This window comes from Vipera ursinii (assembly GCF_947247035.1).
Source record: "Vipera ursinii genome assembly, chromosome: W".
Taxonomy (NCBI): domain Eukaryota; kingdom Metazoa; phylum Chordata; class Lepidosauria; order Squamata; family Viperidae; genus Vipera; species Vipera ursinii.
In genome coordinates this window covers 24,403,842-24,425,762 of record NC_139522.1, presented here as the reverse complement: position 1 = coordinate 24,425,762, position 21,921 = coordinate 24,403,842, and the positions used below count along the sequence as shown (strand labels likewise).

The window sequence follows — 21,921 nt, the reverse complement described above, 5'->3', positions numbered from 1 at the left end:
ACTGCAAATGTAATTGAAAGTTCTTTGGGAAATTATGGACAGGGCTGACCCGGTGTCCAATTCCATTGAGCATGGAATTCCTTGAAGCTTGACTTTTAGCCTAAGCTTTTCTTTAAGGGGGTCATAGGCTCCTGTTCTCAGAATGCTCCTTCGTCCGGAGCAATAGCCTACTCTGTTTTGCCCCGGGGGCCCTGTACCTTTCCTGGGGAAGTCTTCTAGTGGAGATTCCCTCCGGCGACCTTTACAGATGATGGCGATGTGGCCCTGTTTGCCTCACGCTCAGCACACTGCCGTACAAAACCGGGACTCAGAGCACCGGTGCCAATCTCCACAGCCCGCACAGCTAGTGAAGGGAACTCCCTTCTCAAATGGCCACTGCCCTCTTTATGGGAACTTCTGCACCTGGTCGATCTCATTGTTCTTGTCCAGTTCATCGGTGCTTTCAGAGTCTTCATGGTGGATGGCTACCTGGCTGGGGGCATTCTTGGAGGGTCGTAAGGCTCTGACGGCTCCCCCAGTGGCCTCTTCTGCCATTGCTTCTTTCAAGGCATCCTGGAACATCAAGGTCTCCTTCGCAAACAGCCTCTGCTGTAAGTCTCTGTTTCTCAGACCACATACCAGTCGGTCGCTGAGCCGATCTTCTAACTCTGGGAAGTCACAGAGCCTGGATGCTGGTCTCAGGGCAGCCATGAACTCTGCAGCTGTCTCTCCAGGTTGCTGTTCCCTCTGTTCAAATGCGTGTCTCCAGGCAATGATGGAGAGCTTCGGTTCAAAGTGTTATTTAAGTTTCCTCTTCAACTCAGGGTAGGTGATTGACTCCAAACTTGCTGGGGCAACTAGATTGTCTGCTATGTCAAAAGTCACCTGGCCACACACGCAAAGCAACGTGGCAGCCTTGAAGCCATCTTCCCTGACCTGGTTCATTCTCAGGTAGTTTTCGACCTGTGAGATGTACAAGCTCCATTGCTCTGGGTACGATACATCGAATTCTGAAAGCTTGCCAACCTTTGCCATGGCTAACTGTTACTAGCCTTTCAATGCCTTATGCTGCTAAGGGCTTCTGTGCTAATCCTAGGGACAGATCCCTTAGGATAGGAATGCCTCCAGCGTGGCTTGCTGGCAGGCCGAGGGGGGAACACTGTTCCTACCAGGACGCTGATGCCTGGTCTTACCCCTAGTGACTCTTGGCTCTTTCTTTCTTTGCAGCATATCCCACCTTCGTCATCACTGTTATATATTAGGATCGTTGAGGCATTGAAGAGGCGAGATTAACAAGTAACAGTTTGTTTATTGAGTTAACACAGAAGCGGCTCTAACAGCCACTTGACATCAATTTATACGGACCACCGATAGGCAGCAGCCAATGAATTTAAAGCAACGTTCCCACTCAAAACACAAGCTTGCAAAGTAATAGACAGTTAGGGATTTGAATGAATACAACAGTTAACTATTTATAACTGCTCTTATGAATTCACATCAATGCACAGCATTGCTTACATGAAAAGAGCATGGTAAGGGGAGGGGGGAAAGGAGTTATGGATGGAGCCTGGGTTGCTGTGTATGAGTCATCATCTTGGAATTATTTTTCTGTACCTTTTCATTCCTGATACAAAGACCTGATCTTTTTGTTCTGAAAAGGTATATAAGGTGGAAGACATCTTTCCTGGTTGCTGCTTCATTCCTCTACCAGCCATGAAGAGGAATAAGGCCACTCCTCTCTGTTTTGATCAAAATAAAGTTGTAATTCTTTGCTGAAACCTTGGCTCAGGAGTTTCTTTTGGCTCTTTTAAATTCCTGAGTAGCGCTGGGACAAGTGTGAGGCTAAGTGGAAAACCTTACAGTAACAAGCACCAAAGAAAGAAGATGTCTAATATGTCTTCTACTTTCTTCAGAGAAAACTCTCCTCATTCTCCTTCAAGTATACATGTTCTGATCCATTTCTCCTGTTCTACGCATTGCTTCCTTATCTGTTTTTTTTGGATGTGGTTAGAATAAATGTAAGAATGAGCTTATTGCAAGAAGATTAGACCCTTCATAAAATTTGCTGAATGAAGCAAATGTTTGCAGAATAAAACTCTTAATGCGGAAGTACCCTTATTTCCATTACTAATTTCAGATATTGTTTTAAATAACTTTCGATCAGTAATATGCCAGATGTGTTATATGCAACTAAAGCAAATGCTGCTTTACATGTAATAAATTAACTGTTTCAGTAGAGAAATCAGATGCTACCTTTTTATAATTTGATTTTCTGTGAAAAAAGCAGTATTTCAATAATGGCATTTGTTTCTGCTGCTTATATGCCATCTGCAATTAACTCTAAGCAGTGGTTAACAGAAGTATGTGTTAAGTACTGAGATCTTTGAGGCATTGATAAGGCGAAGGAGTAAGTAACAACACGTATATTTGGTTAACACAGAAGCAGCATTAACTGCTGCTTAGCTTCTATTTATACGGACTGCCGATATTTATACGGACTGCCAATGGAATTCAAGCAGTTATTCCTACCCAAAATACAAACTAACAATTCTGCAGACAGGCAGTCTGGAGTTTAAACGGACACAGCAGTTACCCATTTATAACTGTTTCCAAGTAATTTACATCAATACATAACAGTATGCATACATGTAGTGGATAGTTTATCTTCCAAAGAAATCTGAACTTTGGCAATAGAGAACACATCTAATAATTTAATGGTCTTCAGTATGTTCAGATGTTTACTTTAGCTTAATTTTTAGATGTATTTTTAAAGTAAACATTATTATAGAAGGGCTGTGAATTTTTTAGATGAAACCTTCCAAGTGACATCAGCATCAATATCAAGGTCTAGAGCACAGGTGTCAAACCCGCAACATCACGTGATGTGTCGCAACATATTGCGACTTTTCCCCCATTACCGGCAAAGGGGTGGATGCAGTTTTGGCATGACACATCCGGCCCATGGGCCGGCAGTTTGACACCCCTGGTGTAGAGCTTCCTATAATCCTAGTGTGTTTTTTAGACTGTTTGGAGTTAATGATCCTGAAGTCGCCAACCAAAAAACACACATCAATCTTTGTTCAATGTACAGGTGAAACTCAAAAAATTAGAATATCGTGCAAAAGTTCATTTATTTCAGTAATGCACCTTAAAAGGGGAAACTAATATATGAGATAGACTCATTACATGCAAAGCAAGATAGTTCAAGCCATGATTTGTCATAATTGTGATGATTATGGCGTACAGCTCATGAAAACCCCAAATCCACAATCTCAGTAAATTAGAATATTGTGAAAAGGTGCAATATTCTAGGCTCAAAGTGTCCCACTCTAATCAGCTAATTAAGCCATAACACCTGCAAAGGGTTCCTGAGCCTTTAAATGGTCTCTCAGTCTGGTTCAGTAGGAATCACAATCATGCTGACCTGACAGTTGTGCAGAAAACCATCATTGACACCCTCCATAAGGAGGGAAAGCCTCAAAAGGTAATTGCAAAAGAAGTTGGATGTTCCCAAAGTGCTGTATCAAAGCACATTAATTGAAAGTTATGTGGAAGGGAAAAGTGTGGAGGAAAAGGTGCACAAGCAGCAGGGATGACCGCAGCCTGGAGAGGATTGTCAGGAAAAGGCCATTCAAAAGTGTTGGGGACTTTCACAAGGAGTGGACTGAGGCTGGAGTCAGTGCATCAAGAGCCACCACACACAGACGGATCCTGGACATGGGCTTCAAATGTCACATTCCTCTTGTCAAGCCGCTCCTGAACAACAAACAACGTCAGAAGCGTCTTACCTGGGCTAAAGAAAAACAGACCTGGTCTGTTGCTCAGTGGTCCAAAGTCCTCTTTTCTGATGAGAGCAACTTTTGCATCTCATTTGGAAACCAAGGACCCAGAGTCTGGAGGAAGAATGGAGAGGCACACACTGCAAGATGCTTGAAGTCCAGTGTGAAGTTTCCACAGTCTGTGTTGATTTGGGGAGCCATGTCATCTGCTGGTGTTGGTCCACTGTGCTTCATGAAGTCCAGGGTCAACGCAGCCGTCTACCAGATTTTGGAGCACTTCATGCTTCCTTCCGCAGACGAGCTTTATGGGGATGCTGACTTCATTTTCCAGCAGGACTTGGCACCTGCCCACACTGCCAAAAGCACCAAAACCTGGTTCAATGACAGTGGGATTACTGTGCTTGATTGGCCAGCAAACTCACCTGACCTGAACCCCACAGAGAATCTATGGGGCATTGCCAAGAGAAAGATGAGAGACATGAGACCGAACAATGCAGAAGAGCTGAAGGCCGCTATTGAAACATTCTGGTCTTCCATAACAGCTCAGCAGTGCCACAGGCTAATAACTTCCATGCCACGCCGCATTGAGGCAGTAATTGCTGCAAAAGGGGCCCAAACCAAGTACTGAGTACATATGCATGCTTATACTTTTCAGAGGTCCGATATTGTTCTATGTACACTCCTTGTTTTATTGATTGCATGTAATATTCTAATTTTCTGAGATTGTGGATTTGGGGTTTTCATGAGCTGTATGCCATAATCATGACAATTATGACAAATCACGGCTTGAACTATCTTGCTTTGCATGTAATGAGTCTATCTCATATATTAGTTTCCCCTTTTAAGTTGCATTACTGAAATAAATGAACTTTTGCACGATATTCTAATTTTTCGAGTTTCACCTGTATATTCTCTTTTGCAGCGATCTCTTTTTTTAATTCACTATCAATAATGTATAACCTGGCTGGAGTTATTAATGTTATTAATGAGCAAACTGGCACACTGTAGTGCATTATGTAAAGATGTCTTTCATGGTTGTTCAGAAGTCAGTAGGAAGACTGACAACTAGTACTTAATTTATGAGCCAATGTCCTTGGTTTATAAAAGACTTGAACAGGTGGGGACTGGGGTAGCTGAAGGAAAATCTTCTAGTTTGTAAATTTAGCCAATTATTACAATCTTCATTAGAAGCCTTCCTCATGATAGCTCCCATTTTAAGTGAGATAAGTATATAGGACAGGGATTTTCAGTGTTATTTCATTCTCTAGCATTACTGTAAAATTTGTTCACATCATGTATGTTATGCACTCCTGGCTACTTTCCTTCATGACCAGAGGCAAGCTCCCCTGACCAATAACCAGCCAAGACACAGTGAAGGCCTTTTGTTTCGTTTATTGCAATAAGCGGGGAGAGAAGTTATCAAAGCTTGGTTCTCTCCAAAGTTTCAACCCAAAATATTCCCATTTTTATAGATCCCTGGCCCTGGCCGCACATCCCTCCTCTTTCCCCATTGGCTGAGGTACTATAAGGTTACACTCTTTCCGACCGCCTCCTACATATTTCCTGCTACATACTAAGTTATACATCCCATGTACATTAAAATTAAGAGATAATTTATGCAAGGTGTGTCAGTTAATATTAATCAACTAATTGCACATGCGCAGTTGCTTGAGTTCTAGCCCCCTTTTTGTGACCTCTTAGAAAAAAATAGGTTCTTTCCTCTTTTGCTAGTTATCTTCTCTTACAGACGTTTTCATAGCTTGTCTTCTTCCTTTCCCACTCATAAGACCCAGCTAATTTTTGCCTACGTGTTTCACTTAACATCCTTTCTTTGTGCTCTCCTTTCCTGGTTCTCATCTTCTCCACCCACCTAGTAAATTTCCACTGCAGCATATTCAGTTTTAAATTTCTCTTTCAATATTAAAATTTGGAGACCTTTCATTTACTTCTATCAATGTATATGGCATTTATATCATATTCTACAAGGTGGTATAGCAATTCAAGTACAAGCAACAATAATATATTAAAATATTATGAACATTTTCAGTATGACTCAGATGACAGGAAATTGAACTGTTTCAATTAAATAAGTTAACTAAAGTTTGGTTAACTAAAGACAAATGGTCTTCATTTGTATCCTATTATATTTTAGGTAGTAAAGAAGCAAAGGAAATCCTGGGGCCTGAAGCTCAAATAGATGAATCTGGATGTCCAGGTAATTTGTCATCAAATTCCTTAATTGTGTTTCTAGTATTTAGAATAGACTTCAGGTTAGTATAACCCTGCATTCTTGAAAAAGGAAATTACTCCTTTTCTACTACCATATCTCTTACTTCTAACCTTTTTTTCTCTCTGGTGGCTTTGTACATACACTGTACTTAAGGTATTAGACTATGGCTATATGGTTACTGAAAATGACCACAATAGATGGAAATGTTGCTGATAAATTATGCACAACAGCTCCTTCCCCTGACTGCAGTACCACCGCAATTTCTTAGCTGTTATTCTTAGCAGAACAGTGGATGAGGTATGGGTCTGTTGCAAGATTATAATACAAGATTACGATGGGGCACAGCAGAGGTAACAGTGCATTCTTTTTGTATTAGATTTGTTCTCAGCTATGTACATAAAATCAGTTAACTGATGATGCCAAAATAGCTAATACAATCCTTGGTTGCATACTGTAAACAGGCATAGAATCAAATTGGGGGGGGGGGAATCCATTCAGCCCCTCCGTTCCCTGCCAGATATAGAAGAGAAAACTCTGCTCAGAAAGCAGCAATAAAAAAGGAGCATTTCTCTAAAGGGGGGGGAATCTACCGTTTGCCTCTCAAATTTTGCCGCTTCCCTGCTTCCTGTTTGCCAGCATGTCTCTGAGTGACTTTTGTTTTGGCAGGTTGCTGAGTTGGCTCCACGTCCAGTTGCCCGCGGCGACTTGTTCTGTGCCCATCTGGCCACGACCACCGGGCACCCCCTAGCCAGCCACACTGATGTGGTTGCATCCACCTAGTCACGCCCACCCACTTGCCCCAAGTCAGCTGCCCCAAGTCAGCTGCCCCGAGTGGGCTGAACCTAATCCTTCATGTCAACCCGGCCACGCCCACTCACCCACACCCACCTGGTGGCACTCAGATGGCCATGCCTACCCGGTCACACCCACCTGGCTGCAGTGAGTTGTCCCATTCTCCTCCCAAAGGGGGAGAAAGAAAAGGCCAAGCCGGGGAGGAGGCAAGGAAACCCCTTCAACACAGTAAAGCAGCATCAGAGCAGGGGGAGGAGCAGCAGCCCGTCCCAAAAGAGTACTGAGACCTCATGGAGGTGTTTAGCAAGAGAGTGATGTGCTGCCCCCTCACCACCCCACGGACGGTGTGATAGAGATTTTGCCCTGAGCTAAACTCCCAAAGCCGAAAATGTATTCCATGACACCCAAGGAGATGAAAGAGCTAAGAGACTACATAGACAAGAACTTGGTGAGGGGTTTCATCCAAGCAGCAAAATCCTGAGTGGCAGCCCCCATCTTGTTTAAGGAGAAGAAAGATGGGTCACTGAGATTGTGCATGGATTTTAGAGGAATTAATGCAGTATGTGTGGAAAATATGTACCCCTTCCCCCTCATGAAAGATATGTTGTGACACGTAGCCAAGGGGAAGGTCTTCACCAAGTTAGACCTGAGGGAGGCATATTATCGAGTGAGGATCAAAGAAGATGAGTGGAAAACTGCCTTCAACTGTCAGCTAGGGAGCTATCAATTTAGAGTGTTGCCTTTTGGACTGCAAGGAGCCCCAGCTGTATTTATGCACCTCATAAATGAGGTGCTGCATGAGCACTTATACAAGGGGGTCTTAGTGTACCTGGATGACATCCTCATCTACTCTGAGACGATGGATGAACACATGAAACTCATACAACAGGTGCTGAAAAAACTTTTGGACGCTAAGCTATAGGCCAAACTGTCAAAATGCAAGTTCCACAAATTCAGCCTAGATTACCTGGGCTACCGAGTGTCAAGTGAAGGAGTAGAGATGGATCCAGAAAAGGTGAAATCCATGTTGGAGTGGCAAGCTCCCCAGACCCAGAAGCAACTACAAAGCTTCCTGGGGTTCGCGAACTTTTAGAGGCAATTTATCCCCTCTTTTGCCCAGATTGCCCTACCAATCACAGAGTTGGTGAGAACGAAGGGAGGGGGAGAAAAGCCCCAGCCAAATCAACCCTTAAATTGGACAATGGAATGCCAAGCAGCATTTGAAAAATTGAAGGGACTGTTTGCAGCCAAGCCAGTCTTAAAGCATCCAGACCCAGAGGAACTGTTTATGATTCAAGTGGATGCCAGTTATGTAGCTGTGGGAGCAGTTCTGAAAAGGAACAAGGAGGGGACCCTGCAACCATGTGCATACACATCCCGTAAGCTGAACAAGACTGAATGACGGTGGGCTGTGTGGGAGAAAGAGGCTTTTGCAGTACGATGGGCGCTATTGACCTGGAGGCAATTTCTAGAGGGGAGTAAAAACCTGTTTGAGGTGTAGACTGACCATAAAAATTTATAAGCCCTGAAACCTCCCCATAAGCTTTCCCCCAAACAAGTCCAATGGGCGCAGTACTTTAAATGATTTGAGTTTGATTTGAAATACATTCTGGGGGAAAGAATTTCTTGGCAGGTGCTCTGTCCCGCATGCTCCAGTACAAAAGCAAAGAAGAAGAGGTGACGAGTTCCATCGTTCCCACAAGACAACAAGCAGCAAGAGAATAAAAGGAGTTCACCCCCCACGGATGCCTTTGCCCAACAATTGAAGCAAAAGCTGCAATCTGACATGTGGTTTGGAGCTCACCAAAGAGATTTAACATTGGGGGGGGTTGGCATGGAAAGGGGACAATTTATATGTCCCAGACAGCCTGCAAGTGCAAGTCTTACAGCACAGCCATGATGCCAAGCAAGCTGGCCACTTTGAGTTCTTAAAGACTCTACATTTGGCCAACTGCCAGTTCTGGTGGCCAAAGATGAAGAAAGATATTGAGAGCTACAGTATGTTCTGAACCAGCCAACTACCGGCCTTGTAATAAGGCAAACCCCTGTTCAAACAGTAGAGACTGGAGAGCGTCTGAGGCTGCAAAGCGTCTGCCAAGATTTATTACTCAATTAACAGAACAAGAAACAAAAACACTGGAACTTGAATCCTCAAGCGGAAGGGTTGCTTTCAGCAACCAGCCCTTCCCCAAACACTCCTTTTATTTAGAGTTCAGGGCGTGGCCTCCCTCTGCCTCCTCCCGAGGAGACCCGCAGCCTTTCTCTGCTTGGTCCTGCTCGACTGCCTCCTGCGTCGGGCGTCCTTGAACAGGACCAGCTGTGGGTCATCATCCTCCGCACTATCGGGCTCACGCAGCTGAGAAGAGGGCCCCGGCTTGGAGCTCTGCCAAGCCTCCAAGCCATCATCAGCCAGTTCGTCTCCCTCCTCCCCCTCATCTGAGTCATCCGATACATCTGAGCCGGCTGCCGGACCCACAGGCTGGCCCTGAGTCACAACACTATCCCGCACCGCAGGGCCCTTCCCCCGGGGCTGCCGATCCGGATGCGGTCGGGATGGGAATTGTTCGTGAAACGCAGTCACCAACGCAGGGGCATGAACGGCGGTCGCGTCTTCCCATGTGAAGTCCTCCGGCCCGTACCCTTTCCACTCGATCAGGTACTGGAAGCGACCTTTCAGCCAGCGGGAATCCCAGATGCTGGCGACCTCGTACTCGGGGGTGCTGCCTCCATCACGAGGTCCTGATGGGGGAGGTTCCGCTTGGCGAAGTGGACAAGCCGGTTGTTCGGGGACCAACAAGGACCGATGGAAGACGGGATGCACGCGCAGGGAACGTGGCAGAGTTAAACGATAGGCGACCGGATTGATGACGGCCTCGACTGGGAACGGTCCAAGGTAACGGTGGTCCAGCTTCCTCACCGGCCGAGTGGATGGTAGGTTCCTGGTGGACAGCCAGACCCGATCCCCCACCGATAGTGGAGGCGTATCCCTTCTCGACCGATCGGCGAACCTCTTGTAGTCGGCCTTGGCCTTCTCCAGCTGCCGTCGCACCAACCGATGGATCGCCTGTAACTCCGCCATGAATTCGTTCGCTGCCGGCTCCGGTGAGTCCACGGGAGAAAGGGGGAAAAACCGGGGGTGATAACCCACGTTGGCCAAGAACGGTGTCATCTGCGTGGAGGTGTGCTGCGAGTTGTTAAAGGCAAACTCGGCTATGGCCAAATAGTCCACCCAATTGTCCTGCTGCAGGTTAACGTAGCAGCGCAGATACTGCTCTAAGATGCCGATGACCTTCTCGGTACCCCCGTCGGTCTGAGGATGATGCGCGGACGAGAGGCAAACCTTAATGTCCAACGCCCGCATCAACTCCTGCCAGAAGCGGGCTGTAAACTGGGCCCCCCTATTGGAGACGACTCTATCGGGAAGGCCGTGCAGCCGGAACACCTGTTGGATGAACATGCGACTAGTGGCGCGAGCTGACGGTAAGCCGCGACAGGGGATGAAGTGCGCCATCTTGGTCAACATGTCCACCACCACAAACACTGTCGTGAAGCCGGAGGATGGGGGTAGATCCGTCAGAAAGTCCATGGACACAGCCCCCCAGGGTCTCTTGGGTGTTGGCAAAGGCTGCAGTAAACCAGGCGGGGCCCCTGTCGCTGACTTGGCCTGCCTGCATGGGATGCAGGAGGTGACATAAGACTGGACATCGTGTCGGACTCGGGGCCACCAGAAGGTACGGGAGACCAGGTTCAGAGTCTTGAACAGGCCAAAATGCCCCGCAGCCGGGTTATCATGACACTGGCTGAGGACGAGTCCCCTGAGTGGCCCTCCTGGAACATAGAGCCGGTCACGATAATACAGGAGTCCATCCGTGACCGACCAAGGCGAATCTGGCCCCACCTCTTCCTTCCGCTGAGCCACCCACGCCTCCTGCTGCTGCGCCTCCCGGATCCGAGCCCGTATATCCACCGGCTCCCGCACCGGAGCAAAAGACTCGACAGGGATCACTGTCCTGGGCGGAAGCTTGTCTTCCACTCGGGTGTACTCGGGCTTCCTGGACAGAGCATCCGCTCTCTGGTTGTGCCCGCTTGGTATGTACCGCACCCGGAAGTCAAACCTCGCAAAGAAGAGGGACCACCGGATCTGGCGTTGGTTCAAATTCCGAGCGGTCTGCAGGCTTTCCAGATTCTTGTGGTCCGTCCGGACCTCGATTTGATGCCGCGCCCCCTCCAGATGATGCCTCCAAGCCTCGAACGCCGCCTTGATGGCCAGCAGCTCCTTCTCCCAGATGGTATAGTTGCGCTCCGAGGGATTCAATTTACGAGAGTGATACGCGCAAGGGAAAAGGGTACCATTGGGCGTCGCTGCCTGGAGTAACACGGCCCCAATGGCAATGTCGGAGGCGTCCGCCTCCACGACAAACGGCCGTTGCGGGTCAGGATGCTTCAAGATGGGCTCCTTCATGAAGGCGTCCTTCAAAGCTTGGAACGCCTGTTGTTCGGGGGCGTTCCACTGGAAACGAGTCTTCTTCTGCAGGAGCCGGGTGAGGGGGGCTGTCAAGGCAGCAAAGCCAGGGATGAATGTTCGATAGTAGTTGGCAAATCCAAGAAGTCGCTGAACATCCTTCACGCGACGCGGGGGTTGCCAACTCTGCAACGACTCAACTTTACTCGGTTCCATGGCGATGCCCTCAGGAGAAATGCGGTGACCCAGGAAATCGATGGTCACCTGGTAGAACTGGCACTTCTCCAACTTGGCAAACAGCCGATGTTTCCGGAGGCGCTGCAGGACCTGACGGAGATGCTGATGATGCGCTTCACGCGTCGGGGAGTAAATCAGGATGTCGTCCAGGTAAATCACGACAAACTGGTCCAACAGATCTCGAAAGATGTCGTTCATAAAATGCTGAAACACAGCGGGGGCGTTGGTCAGGTCAAACGGCATCACCGTGTATTCGAAATGTCCATAGCGAGTACCAAACGCCGTCTTCCACTCATCACCCGGCCGAACCCTGACGAGGTTGTAAGCTCCATGCAGGTCCAGTTTCGTGAAGATCTTAGCCTCCCGGAGTCGGTCCAAGAGCTCGGGGATGAGGGGCAGCGGGTAGCGGTTACGCACCATGATGGCGTTGAGTTTCCGGTAGTCACAGCAAAGCCGTAACTCGCCCGACTTCTTTTTGACGAAGAGCACGGGCGCAGACACTGGCGAGGACGAGGGCCGGATGAAACCACGAGCCAAATTCTTTGTCAGGAAGTCCCGCAATGCAGCCAACTCGGGCTCCGACATGGAGTACAAACGCCCCACTGGGAGAGGCGCATCAGGGACTAGATCAATGGAACAGTCATAGGGCCTGTGCGGGGGTAATTGGTCCGCCTCTGACTCGCTGAACACATCAGCAAAGTCGGACAGTTCGGGAGGCAAGGAAACCCCTGAGGAACCCTCCACCTGGCCGGCACAGATATGGCGGGTGTGGTCCACGCACTGCAAACTTGGGAAGGTGACCAAGTTCTGAGACCAATAGATCTGTGGATCATGCGCCCGGAGCCACGCCAGTCCCAAGACTACGGGGAAGTGCAGATCCGAAGTGATGTAGAACTGGATGGCCTCCACATGGGAACTGATGGCCATACACACTGGTTGCGTGGCGGCCGTAATAGGCCCAGACAGGAGCACTCGACCATCAATAGTCTCCACTAGCATGGGCGGATCCACCGGACACTGGGGAACAGCCCATTTGGCCACGAAGGCCGAGTCCATAAAGTTAGTGGTAGCCCCAGAGTCAATTAAGGCATGGACCGGAATCCCCTCTGGCTTGCCAGGAAGGATCAGACGTGCCTCCAAAATCAAATGCCGTGGAGGTTCACAGGCACCGTCGGAATGGCGTCGCTCGGCGTGGTCGTGGTGGGTCGCCCAATCTATCACACCGTCTAGATCGGGCTCGGGCCGTTTCCCGACAGCAAAGCAGGGGACTTTCTCGGGGCCGGCTTGGTCACTGATGCCCGCTGACGCTTCTTTGGGCAAGAAGCAGCCAAATGTCCAGGGTCCCCACAGTAAAAACACAACCCCCCCGATCGTCGTCTGTCCATTTCCGTCACCGATAGACGGGACCTGGCGGCACCCAGCTCCATTGGCTCCTCCCTCTGGACTGGGGGCACACGCTCAACAGGAGCGGCAGGGGTCTGTGGGGTGGCACGGCGACTCTTTCGCTGCTGCAGCCGGGCATCGATCCGCAGACAAAGATGGATCAGCCCATTCAGGTCTGAGGGAATGTCCACGCGGGCCAGCTCATCCAACATCTCCTCCGACAAGCCATCCTGGAAGGCATCCACGAGCGCAGCCTCATTCCAGGCGGAATCCTGGCTAAGCAGCCGGAAATCGCTGATATAGGCCTGTAGGGGGCGCTGACCCTGCCTCAAAGCTTTCAGGCGTCGGGTGGCAGTCTGCGCCTTAATCGGGTCCTCGTACATGAGGCGCATATGGTCACAAAACCCCCCAAAGTTATCCAACAAAGGGCTAGGCTGTGCCAGCAGAGGCGTGCCCCAACGAGCTGCATCCCCCGACAGAAGGCTCAACACGAATCCCACCTTATCTCGGTCAGTGGGGAAATCAGCTGCTCTCACGCTGATAAAAAGCTGGCATTGTCCCAGGAAGGCAGGAAACAGTTCTGGATTGCCAGCAAATTTATCCGGCATTGCTATCTGACATTTCCTCCTGGGTGGGGGTGCAGCATGTACCTGAGCTTGCAGTTGAGCCACCTGAGCTGCCAGCAAAGTGAGTTGCTGGGTGAGCTGAGCATTCTCGGCACGAAGCTGCTCCATCGTAGTAGTAAGGGGTGGGAGGCTGAAAGCAAACTGTTCTGAACCAGCCAACTACCGGCCTTGTAATAAGGCAAACCCCTGTTCAAACAGTAGAGACTGGAGAGCGTCTGAGGCTGCAAAGCGTCTGCCAAGATTTATTACTCAATTAACAGAACAAAAACACTGGAACTTGAATCCTCAAGCGGAAGGGTTGCTTTCAGCAACCAGCCCTTCCCCAAACACTCCTTTTATTTAGAGTTCAGGGCGTGGCCTCCCTCTGCCTCCTCCCAAGGAGACCCGCAGCCTTTCTCTGCTTGGTCCTGCTCGACTGCCTCCTGCGTCGGGCGTCCTTGAACAGGGCCAGCTGTGGGTCATCATCCTCCGCACTATCGGGCTCACGCAGCTGAGAAGAGGGCCCCGGCTGGGAGCTCTGCCAAGCCTCCAAGCCATCATCAGCCAGTTCGTCTCCCTCCTCCCCCTCATCTGAGTCATCCGATACATCTGAGCCGGCTGCCGGACCCACAGGCTGGTCCTGAGTCACAACACAGTATGTAAAAAGCTGTACAACTTGTGCAGCCAGCAAGAGACTGCCAGGGAAGAGCCCAGGATTGCTGCAGCAAGTTGCTGACCCAGCCAGACCCTGGGAGGAGATAGCTATGGACTTTATCGTGGAATTGACTGAGAGTGGGGGGAACACCGTGATTCTCCAAGCAAGCCCACTAGCTAGCAAAGCTGTTCCTACAGCACATGTATCGACTGCACAGGGTGCTAAATGCATCAGACCAGTTTACTGCTAGGTTCTGGAGGGAATTTGTCAGGATGATTGGGTTGTCCCAGGGGCTTAATTCAGCTTTTCATCCAAGTACGAACAGAGCTGCGGAACGAGCCAGTGCAATGGTGGAACAGTACCTGCATTGCTATGTAAACTACCAGCAAACCAACTGGGCAGGGCTTCTGCCATTTGTGGAGGTAGCATATAACAACATGGTACACAGCAGTACAGGTTTCACTCCATTTAAGGTGGCTACGGGGGTGGAGTTCATGCCCATGCCAGAATGCCCTCAGGAGTTTCCCTCCTTGGGTACTTTAACTGAGTGGGTAGATTCATTCCAGAATGTCTGGCACAACATGAAGAAAGCATTGGCCAAAGCAGCTGAGAGTCAGAAAAAGCAGGCAGATAAAAAGCGAGCTTCCCAAGGGACGTTTCATGTAGGAGATAAAATGTATCTGTCCACAAAATACAGCAAGTTGAAACAATCTTGCAAAGAGCTAGGTCCAAAGTACATAGGGTCTTCTGCTATTGTGAAAGTCATCAATCCAGTAGAACTCAAACTGCCCATAATACTGGGTAAAATACATCCAATATTCCACTGCAGCCTACTGAAACCATTTCAGAGCTCTAGGAGAGTGATGGTGAACCTTTTAGAGACCGAGTGCCCAAACTGCAACCCAAACCCCACTTATTTATTGTCGGGTGCCGGGTGAGCAGGGTGTTTTGTTCCAGCCTACTACCGGCCCTGCAGAAAAGGCAGGGACAACCCCTTTACAAAAGGCAAAAGGCTGGAAGTAAGCCAAATGCCCAGGGTCCCCACAGTAAAAACACAACCCCCCCAACCGTCGTCTGTTCATTTCAGTCACCGAGAGACGAGACTTAGTGGCACCCTGCTCCATTGGCTCCTCCCTTTGAACTGGGGTCTCACGCACAACAGGGGCTGCAGGGGTCTGTGGGGTGGCACGGCGACTCCTTTGCTGCTGCAACCGAGCATCGATCCGCAGGCAGAGATGGATCAGCCCACTGAGGTGTGAGGGAATATCCACACGGGCCAGCTCATCCAACATCTCCTCCAACAATCCATCCTGGAAGGCATCCACAAGCGCAGCCTCATTCCAGGCGGAATCCTGGCTAAGCAGCCGAAAATCGCTGATATAGCCCTGTAGTGGGCGTTGACCCTGCCTCAGAGCTTTCAAGCATCGAGTAGCGGTCTGCGTCTTTATAGGGTCCTCATACATCAGACGCATATGATCACAAAACCCCACAAAGTTGTCCAACAATGGACTAGGTTGAGCCAGCAGAGGCATGCCCCAACGAGCTGCATCACCCGAAAGAAGGCTTAACACAAACCCCACCTTATCCCGGTCAGTGGGAAAATCAGCTGCTCTCACGCTGATAAAGAGCTGGCATTGTCCCAGGAAAGCAGGAAACAGTTCTGGAGTGCCATTAAATTTATCCGGCATCGCAACTTGGCATTTTCTCCTGGGTGGTGGTGATGGTAGGGGTGCAGCATGGACCTGAGCTTGCAGTTGAGCCACCTGAGCTGCCAACATTCCCCTTTTAAACAGTTCAAGGCTTGGCTTCTCTCTGCCTCCTTCCGAGGTGCCCCATTGCCTTCCTCTGTTTACTCCTGATTGACTGCCTCCTGCGTCGGGCGTCCTTGAACAGGGCCAGCTGTGGGTCATCTTCATCCACGCTGTCAGGCTCACACAGCTGGGTCTGCGTCGTGACCAGATGGGAGGGGCCTGGCTGAGAGTTCTGCGAAGCCTCAGAACTGTCCTCTGCAGGCTCTCCAAACCCCTCCTCCTCCTCCTCCTCTGAATCGTCCGACCCAACTGCCGAACCCACAGGCTGACCCTGAATCACAACACAGTGCTACTGGGTGGGCGTGGCCACTGGGTGGGCATAGTTGCAGTTGTTATGGCAGACTGTGGGTGTGTGGCCACCTCGATGTTGCTTGTGGGGAGGGAAACCGGTATACCGCTTTCTTACCGCCACTTGGCTTGTTCCGCAGCCTCATGGCAGCGGCATTGGGCAGGAGGTGGCAAACGGCCAGTTTTGGTGTGACACAGCTGTTTGCCACCTCGCGTATTGCACCCAATGCTGCCATGGAACAAGTGGGGCAGGTTCCCTCCTCACCTGCCCATTCAGCTACAGCAGGGGTCCTCAAACCTTTTAAACAGAGGGCCAGTTCATTGCCCCTCAGACTGTTGGGGGGGTGGACTATAGTTTGAAAAAAATAATGATTATAGAACAATGTAAAATCAAGTATAAAATGAAAAAATGAAACAAGAAAAATGAATTCGTTAATTATTTGAATGAGTTTTTAAGTGAAGAAAATATACAACATTTCCAATGAATCCACACATGTTTTGTTTGGGAATGTAACTGCTGGTTTTTCCACAAATAGTTTTTGAGTTGTGGGAAGATGGCAGAAGTTTTCCTCCCTCACTTGTTTAATGAGTATGTCCAATTTTACTTCAAATGCTTTCACATGTGAATGCATATCACAGATGAGCTTCTCCTTTCCTTGAAGTTGCACATTGAAACTGTTGAGTAGCTCTGTTACATCTGTCAGAAAGGCAAGGTGCCATTTCCATTCAGCATTTCTTGCAGACGTCTCATGACCCAAACTAGGTAGCATCAGCAATGCCAGAAGAGAGGGGGTTTGTAGAATGGAGAAGAGGAGAAGGAGGGCGGCTGTGGAGTCCTTGCTGCTCTCTGAGCTTGGTGGCTTTCTTGAAGACATTTCATGACCCAAACTAGGTAACATCAGCAGTGCCAAAAGAGAATGGGGTTTGTGGAGTGGAGGAGAAGAAAAGAAGAGGAGGAGGTTCTCCCAACTCTGTAAGTGGGCCAGCCTGTCAAGCTACAAAGATTGCTTGTGCTAGGACGGCCATGCTGCTTCTAGCTTGCCAAGAATTCCAAGGGGGGAGGGGAATGTATGGAATGCACAGGTGACCTGAAGTGTCAGAGAGGGAAGGGAAGGATTTACTCTTTTAACTATCTTTCTGGCACCATATTGCCAAGGCTGGTTTTCCATTCATTAGTGCCGGTATGCTGTGCTCAATAAAGTTTTGCATTAGACAGTGTAATGTCTCAGGTGTGCTTACTTTGTTGGGATCATCAGCTGGAACTTTGACAGCCCCTCCCCATTTTAACTTTGATTCCATGATGAAGGCTAACATCTTTACTTTTTGACACACAACCCACAGCCAGCCCTGCTTAATGTTAAATACTATTTTGTTGTTTCTTTACCTTGTTATTAGTCATCTTGCATACTCAGCTTAAAGGCATAATGCAAATAAAGTAAAGAATATTATCAATCCTTATTTCTAGTAAAAGATGAACATGATTCTGATGAAGAAAATGAAGATAATTGTGACCTGAATGTTGAAGAATTTCTGCAACAAGAAGATACAGCAATTATTTACCCTGAAGCACCTGAGGAGAATCAGCAGCAAGGCACACCTGAGACTGGTGGTCAGGATGAAAATGGTAAGCACTGTTCAGTTTTTTCTTTAATTTCTAAAATGGAGTCATTAGAAGCAGGAGTTGTAGAGATAATTGTTTTTTAAACTTAGCAACTTTAAAATGTATGGATTTCAATTCTCCAGCCAGTATGCCACACATTTTAAAGTTGCCAAGTTAAAGATAATGAAGCAATGATTCTGCAAACACCTAGAGGCAAACAAAGTCATAACCAAAGGCCAACATTGGTTTGTCAAAAACAGATCATGCCAGACAAAACTTATTGGATTCTTTGATAAAGTGACAAAATTCAGAACTGAAGAAGCTTCTTGAATGAGAAGTAAAACGTTTTCAAGGAAAAAAACCCCAAGAAAGTCCAGTTGCTGTCATGGTTCCAGTAGATAGAGCCAAATAAATCAGAACTCCGAGGCTAGAAGCTTTCTCAAAGAACATGTTTATTGGATACAAAATATCACCACAATCAAAAGTGAAACCAAGTCTAAAAGTCCCTCCAAAGAGTTACACTATTACAAAGTTAAACTTCCCACCCCGGTGCTATGTAATCAGCTACCTTCCCCAATAGAATAGTTTGGTGGGCTTGACTTCTGGTTTCCTGTTGAGCAGTGAAGCAGTTGAGGGATTCAGAATGCCGAGCCCTTCAACTGAGTTTCTTTCTGTTTGGGGACCCTAAATGGGCCAGGAGCCGCCCTGGGGAGGTGGCAATGAAGGAAGGTAGTCCCTTTAGGGAGGGAAAAGATTAGAAAGATCTGAAAAATGAACCAATGCTGACACCTACTGATGGATGAGGATTATCTGGGGACAAATTTCTGCCTCTGATCTTCAAAGTTCTCAATAAACACAGCTGTTTAGATAAAGTGAGACTTACAAATCTGAGGGAACAGAAACAAAGAAAAGACCTTTTTCTAAATGAACTCTCTGGACTATACGCATCTATTTAATTCTGACTTCAAAGCCATTTCCAAAGGGGGGAAAAGGAAAAAATCTGGACTTTTGGTCATTATGGAAAATCATAGACTTATAGAAAATACTTATCAAGAAACAATGAATACTTCACAAGAGGAAATATACAGGTGAAACTATGCCACATTGCTTCAATAGATTCCTGTGTTGTAGGACTGGATTGTCCTACTGAGGGTGCAGAAGAAGTTTTCTTCATGAGTCTAGCAATATTCGATGAAGTCATTTTACAGCTTACAATCTAGAGCCAAAACAACGTCTGTTTAAATTTAGCCAAAGTCAATAAAAGTAGCTTTGAATCTTAGTCTCACAACAAGGCAGTCTTATCATTGCAGGTGTCTTTTGTCAAGGCTAATTTTAATCAACAACAACAGTATATCAGAAATTTCGTTCTTCTTTCACCACTAGATGTCCTCCTTGGCTTATTTATCAATGTCCAATATTTTTAACAAAGAGTCTCTCCCCCTGTTGTAATTACTCGTCGCTCGTAAATCTTCTGGGGGTCTTTACTTTCCAGCCCTTTCCAATCAGGGGCTCAACATTTATAATCGTCAAGTAGAAGAAAAGAGAAAATCTTGCTCACCCAGCTTCAGCATGCAGTTGAAATTCCACTGATTTATGGTCCTTTTTGCTTCCTGCCGGAGACGACTATGGCTGGTAGATTTTAACAGCCTTTTCCTTCATTCTTCCAGAGGGTCCTACAGTTCGCTTTGATCGGGTGCCCCCTGATCTGAGCTCCTGAATGGCGCGCTATAGAAAGGAAGTGAAGCTTTGCATGTTAAACTAATTGGAGAATGTGATTTATGACGTGTAAATTAAGGGAGGGAATTGTGTTTGATACGATGTATTCAGGGGAGGAGAATTCAGATGCTGGCATCCATCCATGACTGCCGATATTTCGTTCTCATTATTATAGACTTTTTAGAATAAGCAATGCCTGAATGTTCTTTGATCTGTCTCATTAGTCAGAACCATGACAGTAACAGGCAGCAGAGAAAAAGCAGAACTGCTTAACTAATTCTTGCACCAGTCTTCATGCAAAAAGAAATTATAGCCCAACCTACCAAAAACATAACTGTAAAAGATAGTCTAGAAATAAAAATTAAAATAAGGAAGAAAATGGTAAGAGAACACTTGCCTGAACTTGACAAGTTCAAATCACTGGGACCTGATAGATTACATCCCAAAGTTCTGAAGGAGCTGGCAGATGTTATCTCAGAACCATTATACCATATCTTTCAAAGATCCTGGAGCACCGGGGAACTACCAGAGGACTGGAAAAGAGCTGATGTGGTTCCCAGGTTCAAAGAAGGGGGGGGGGGGAAACAGACCCAGGAAACTACAGACCAATCAGCCTAACATCAATACATGGGAAGACACTGGAAAAGTTAATCAAAAAACATCTGTGAACACCTCGAAGCAAATAAAAGTTATAACCAGAAGCCAGCATGGGTTTTTCAAAAACAGATCATGCCAAACCAATCTTATTTCATTCTTTGACAATGTGACTAAATTAGTGGACCAGCGAAATGCTGTCGACTTAGATTTCAGTAAGGCATTCGACAAAGTAGACCACAACCTACTTCTTAGTAAGCCAGAAAAATGTGGGATAGACAGCATCACCACCAGATGGATTTGTAACTGGATTAAAAACCATACTCAACGAGTAGTCCTTAATAGTTCTAAATCTACATGGAGGAAAGTAAGCAGTGGGGTACCACAAGGTTCTGTCTTAAGCCCAGTACTCTTCAATATCTTCATAAATGACTTAGATGGGTGACTAGAAGGGGAACTCATCAAATGTGCAGATGACAATAAGCTTGCAGGAATAGCCAATACCGCAGAAGATAAGTTAAGGATCCAAAAGGATCTTGACAGACTTGAACAATGGGCCCTATCCAACAACATGAAATTTAATATGGAGAAAAGCAAGGTTTTACACCTAGGCAGGAAAAAACAAAGGTACAAGTACAGATTAGGTAAAACCTGGCTCAAAAATAATAACTGTGAGGGGAACCTTGGAGTCCTAGTGGACGATCACTTAAACATGAGCTAGCAGTGTGCGGCAGCAGCCAAAAAAGCTAATGCAATTCTTGGTTGCATAAACAGAAGCATAGAGTCAAGATCAGGGCTTTTCAACATTTTCACCCATTGTACCACTTTTAGGATATGGCAACATCCGAGTACCACCAGTTGCCTAGCAAGGTGTCAAAAACTTGATGACACCCCACCCCTCAAAAAAGGAAAAAAGTGATGAAGTACAGGTAGTCCTTGACTTACAACAGTTCGCTTAGTGATTGTTCGAAGTTACAATGGCACTGAAAAAAATGCCCCCCAAGCCACAGCACAGCAAGATACCTGCCTGCCCGCCTGTCGGCGCTCTTCCTCCTGTCCGAGATTTTCATTGCTGTGAGCATTTCTGTTGAGGATTGGCAGCGGGGGTGAGGGCGGTGTTTGGTTTTTATTCCCCCCATCTGCTGGGTGGTTGCAGCAGGTTTTGGTCACTTCACATGATCCTGGGACACTGTGACCATCATAAATATGAATCAGTTGCCAAGCATCTGAATGTAAATCAGAAGAACCTGGAGATGCTGCAACATTCCAGCTGACCGGCACTTCTTCTGGGCTCAGAAGCATCAGGATCAGCGTCGAGCTCCAGCTGGAGTCTGGTGCTGATCCTGGCACTGACAGCTCTGACAGCCCTGCAGCTCCAGGCATCTCTTCCTCAGGCTTGTGCAGTGCTGTGACCAGTTCAGCTCATTCCCCTCCCCCGCTACCACTTTTCTAGGATGGTCGCGTACCACCTGCCAGGTGCCAATGTACCACAGTGGTACCCGTACCACTGGTTGAAAAGCCCTGGCCAAGATCACATGAAGTATTACTACTGCTTTATAAAGCCTTAGTAAGACCACACCTGGAACACTGCATCTAGTTTTGGTCACATTACAAAACAGATATTGAGACTCTGGAAAAAGTGCAGAGAACAGCAACTAAGATGATTAAGGGCATGGTGACTAAAACATATGAAGAACGGTTGCAGGAATTGGCTATGGCTACTCTAGAGAAAAGAAGGACTAGAGGTGACATGATATCAGTGTTCCAGTATTTGAGGGGCTGCCATTACA

The 21,921-nt window shown here is 47.5% G+C and overlaps 1 protein-coding gene across 1 annotated transcript in view; it reads left to right on the top strand.

Annotated features, from left to right (window-relative positions):
* LOC310648231 (zinc finger E-box-binding homeobox 1-like) overlaps positions 1 to 21,921 on the top strand; it is a gene marked incomplete at both ends in the record, with an annotated part of 439,898 nt that overhangs the window by 275,376 nt on the left and 142,601 nt on the right. Inside the window, 2 exons of the mRNA XM_083375976.1 lie at positions 5,915 to 5,973; positions 17,687 to 17,845. Coding sequence (XP_083232102.1) covers positions 5,915 to 5,973; positions 17,687 to 17,845 — 218 coding nt within the window. The remainder of the gene's footprint in view (positions 1 to 5,914; positions 5,974 to 17,686; positions 17,846 to 21,921) is intronic.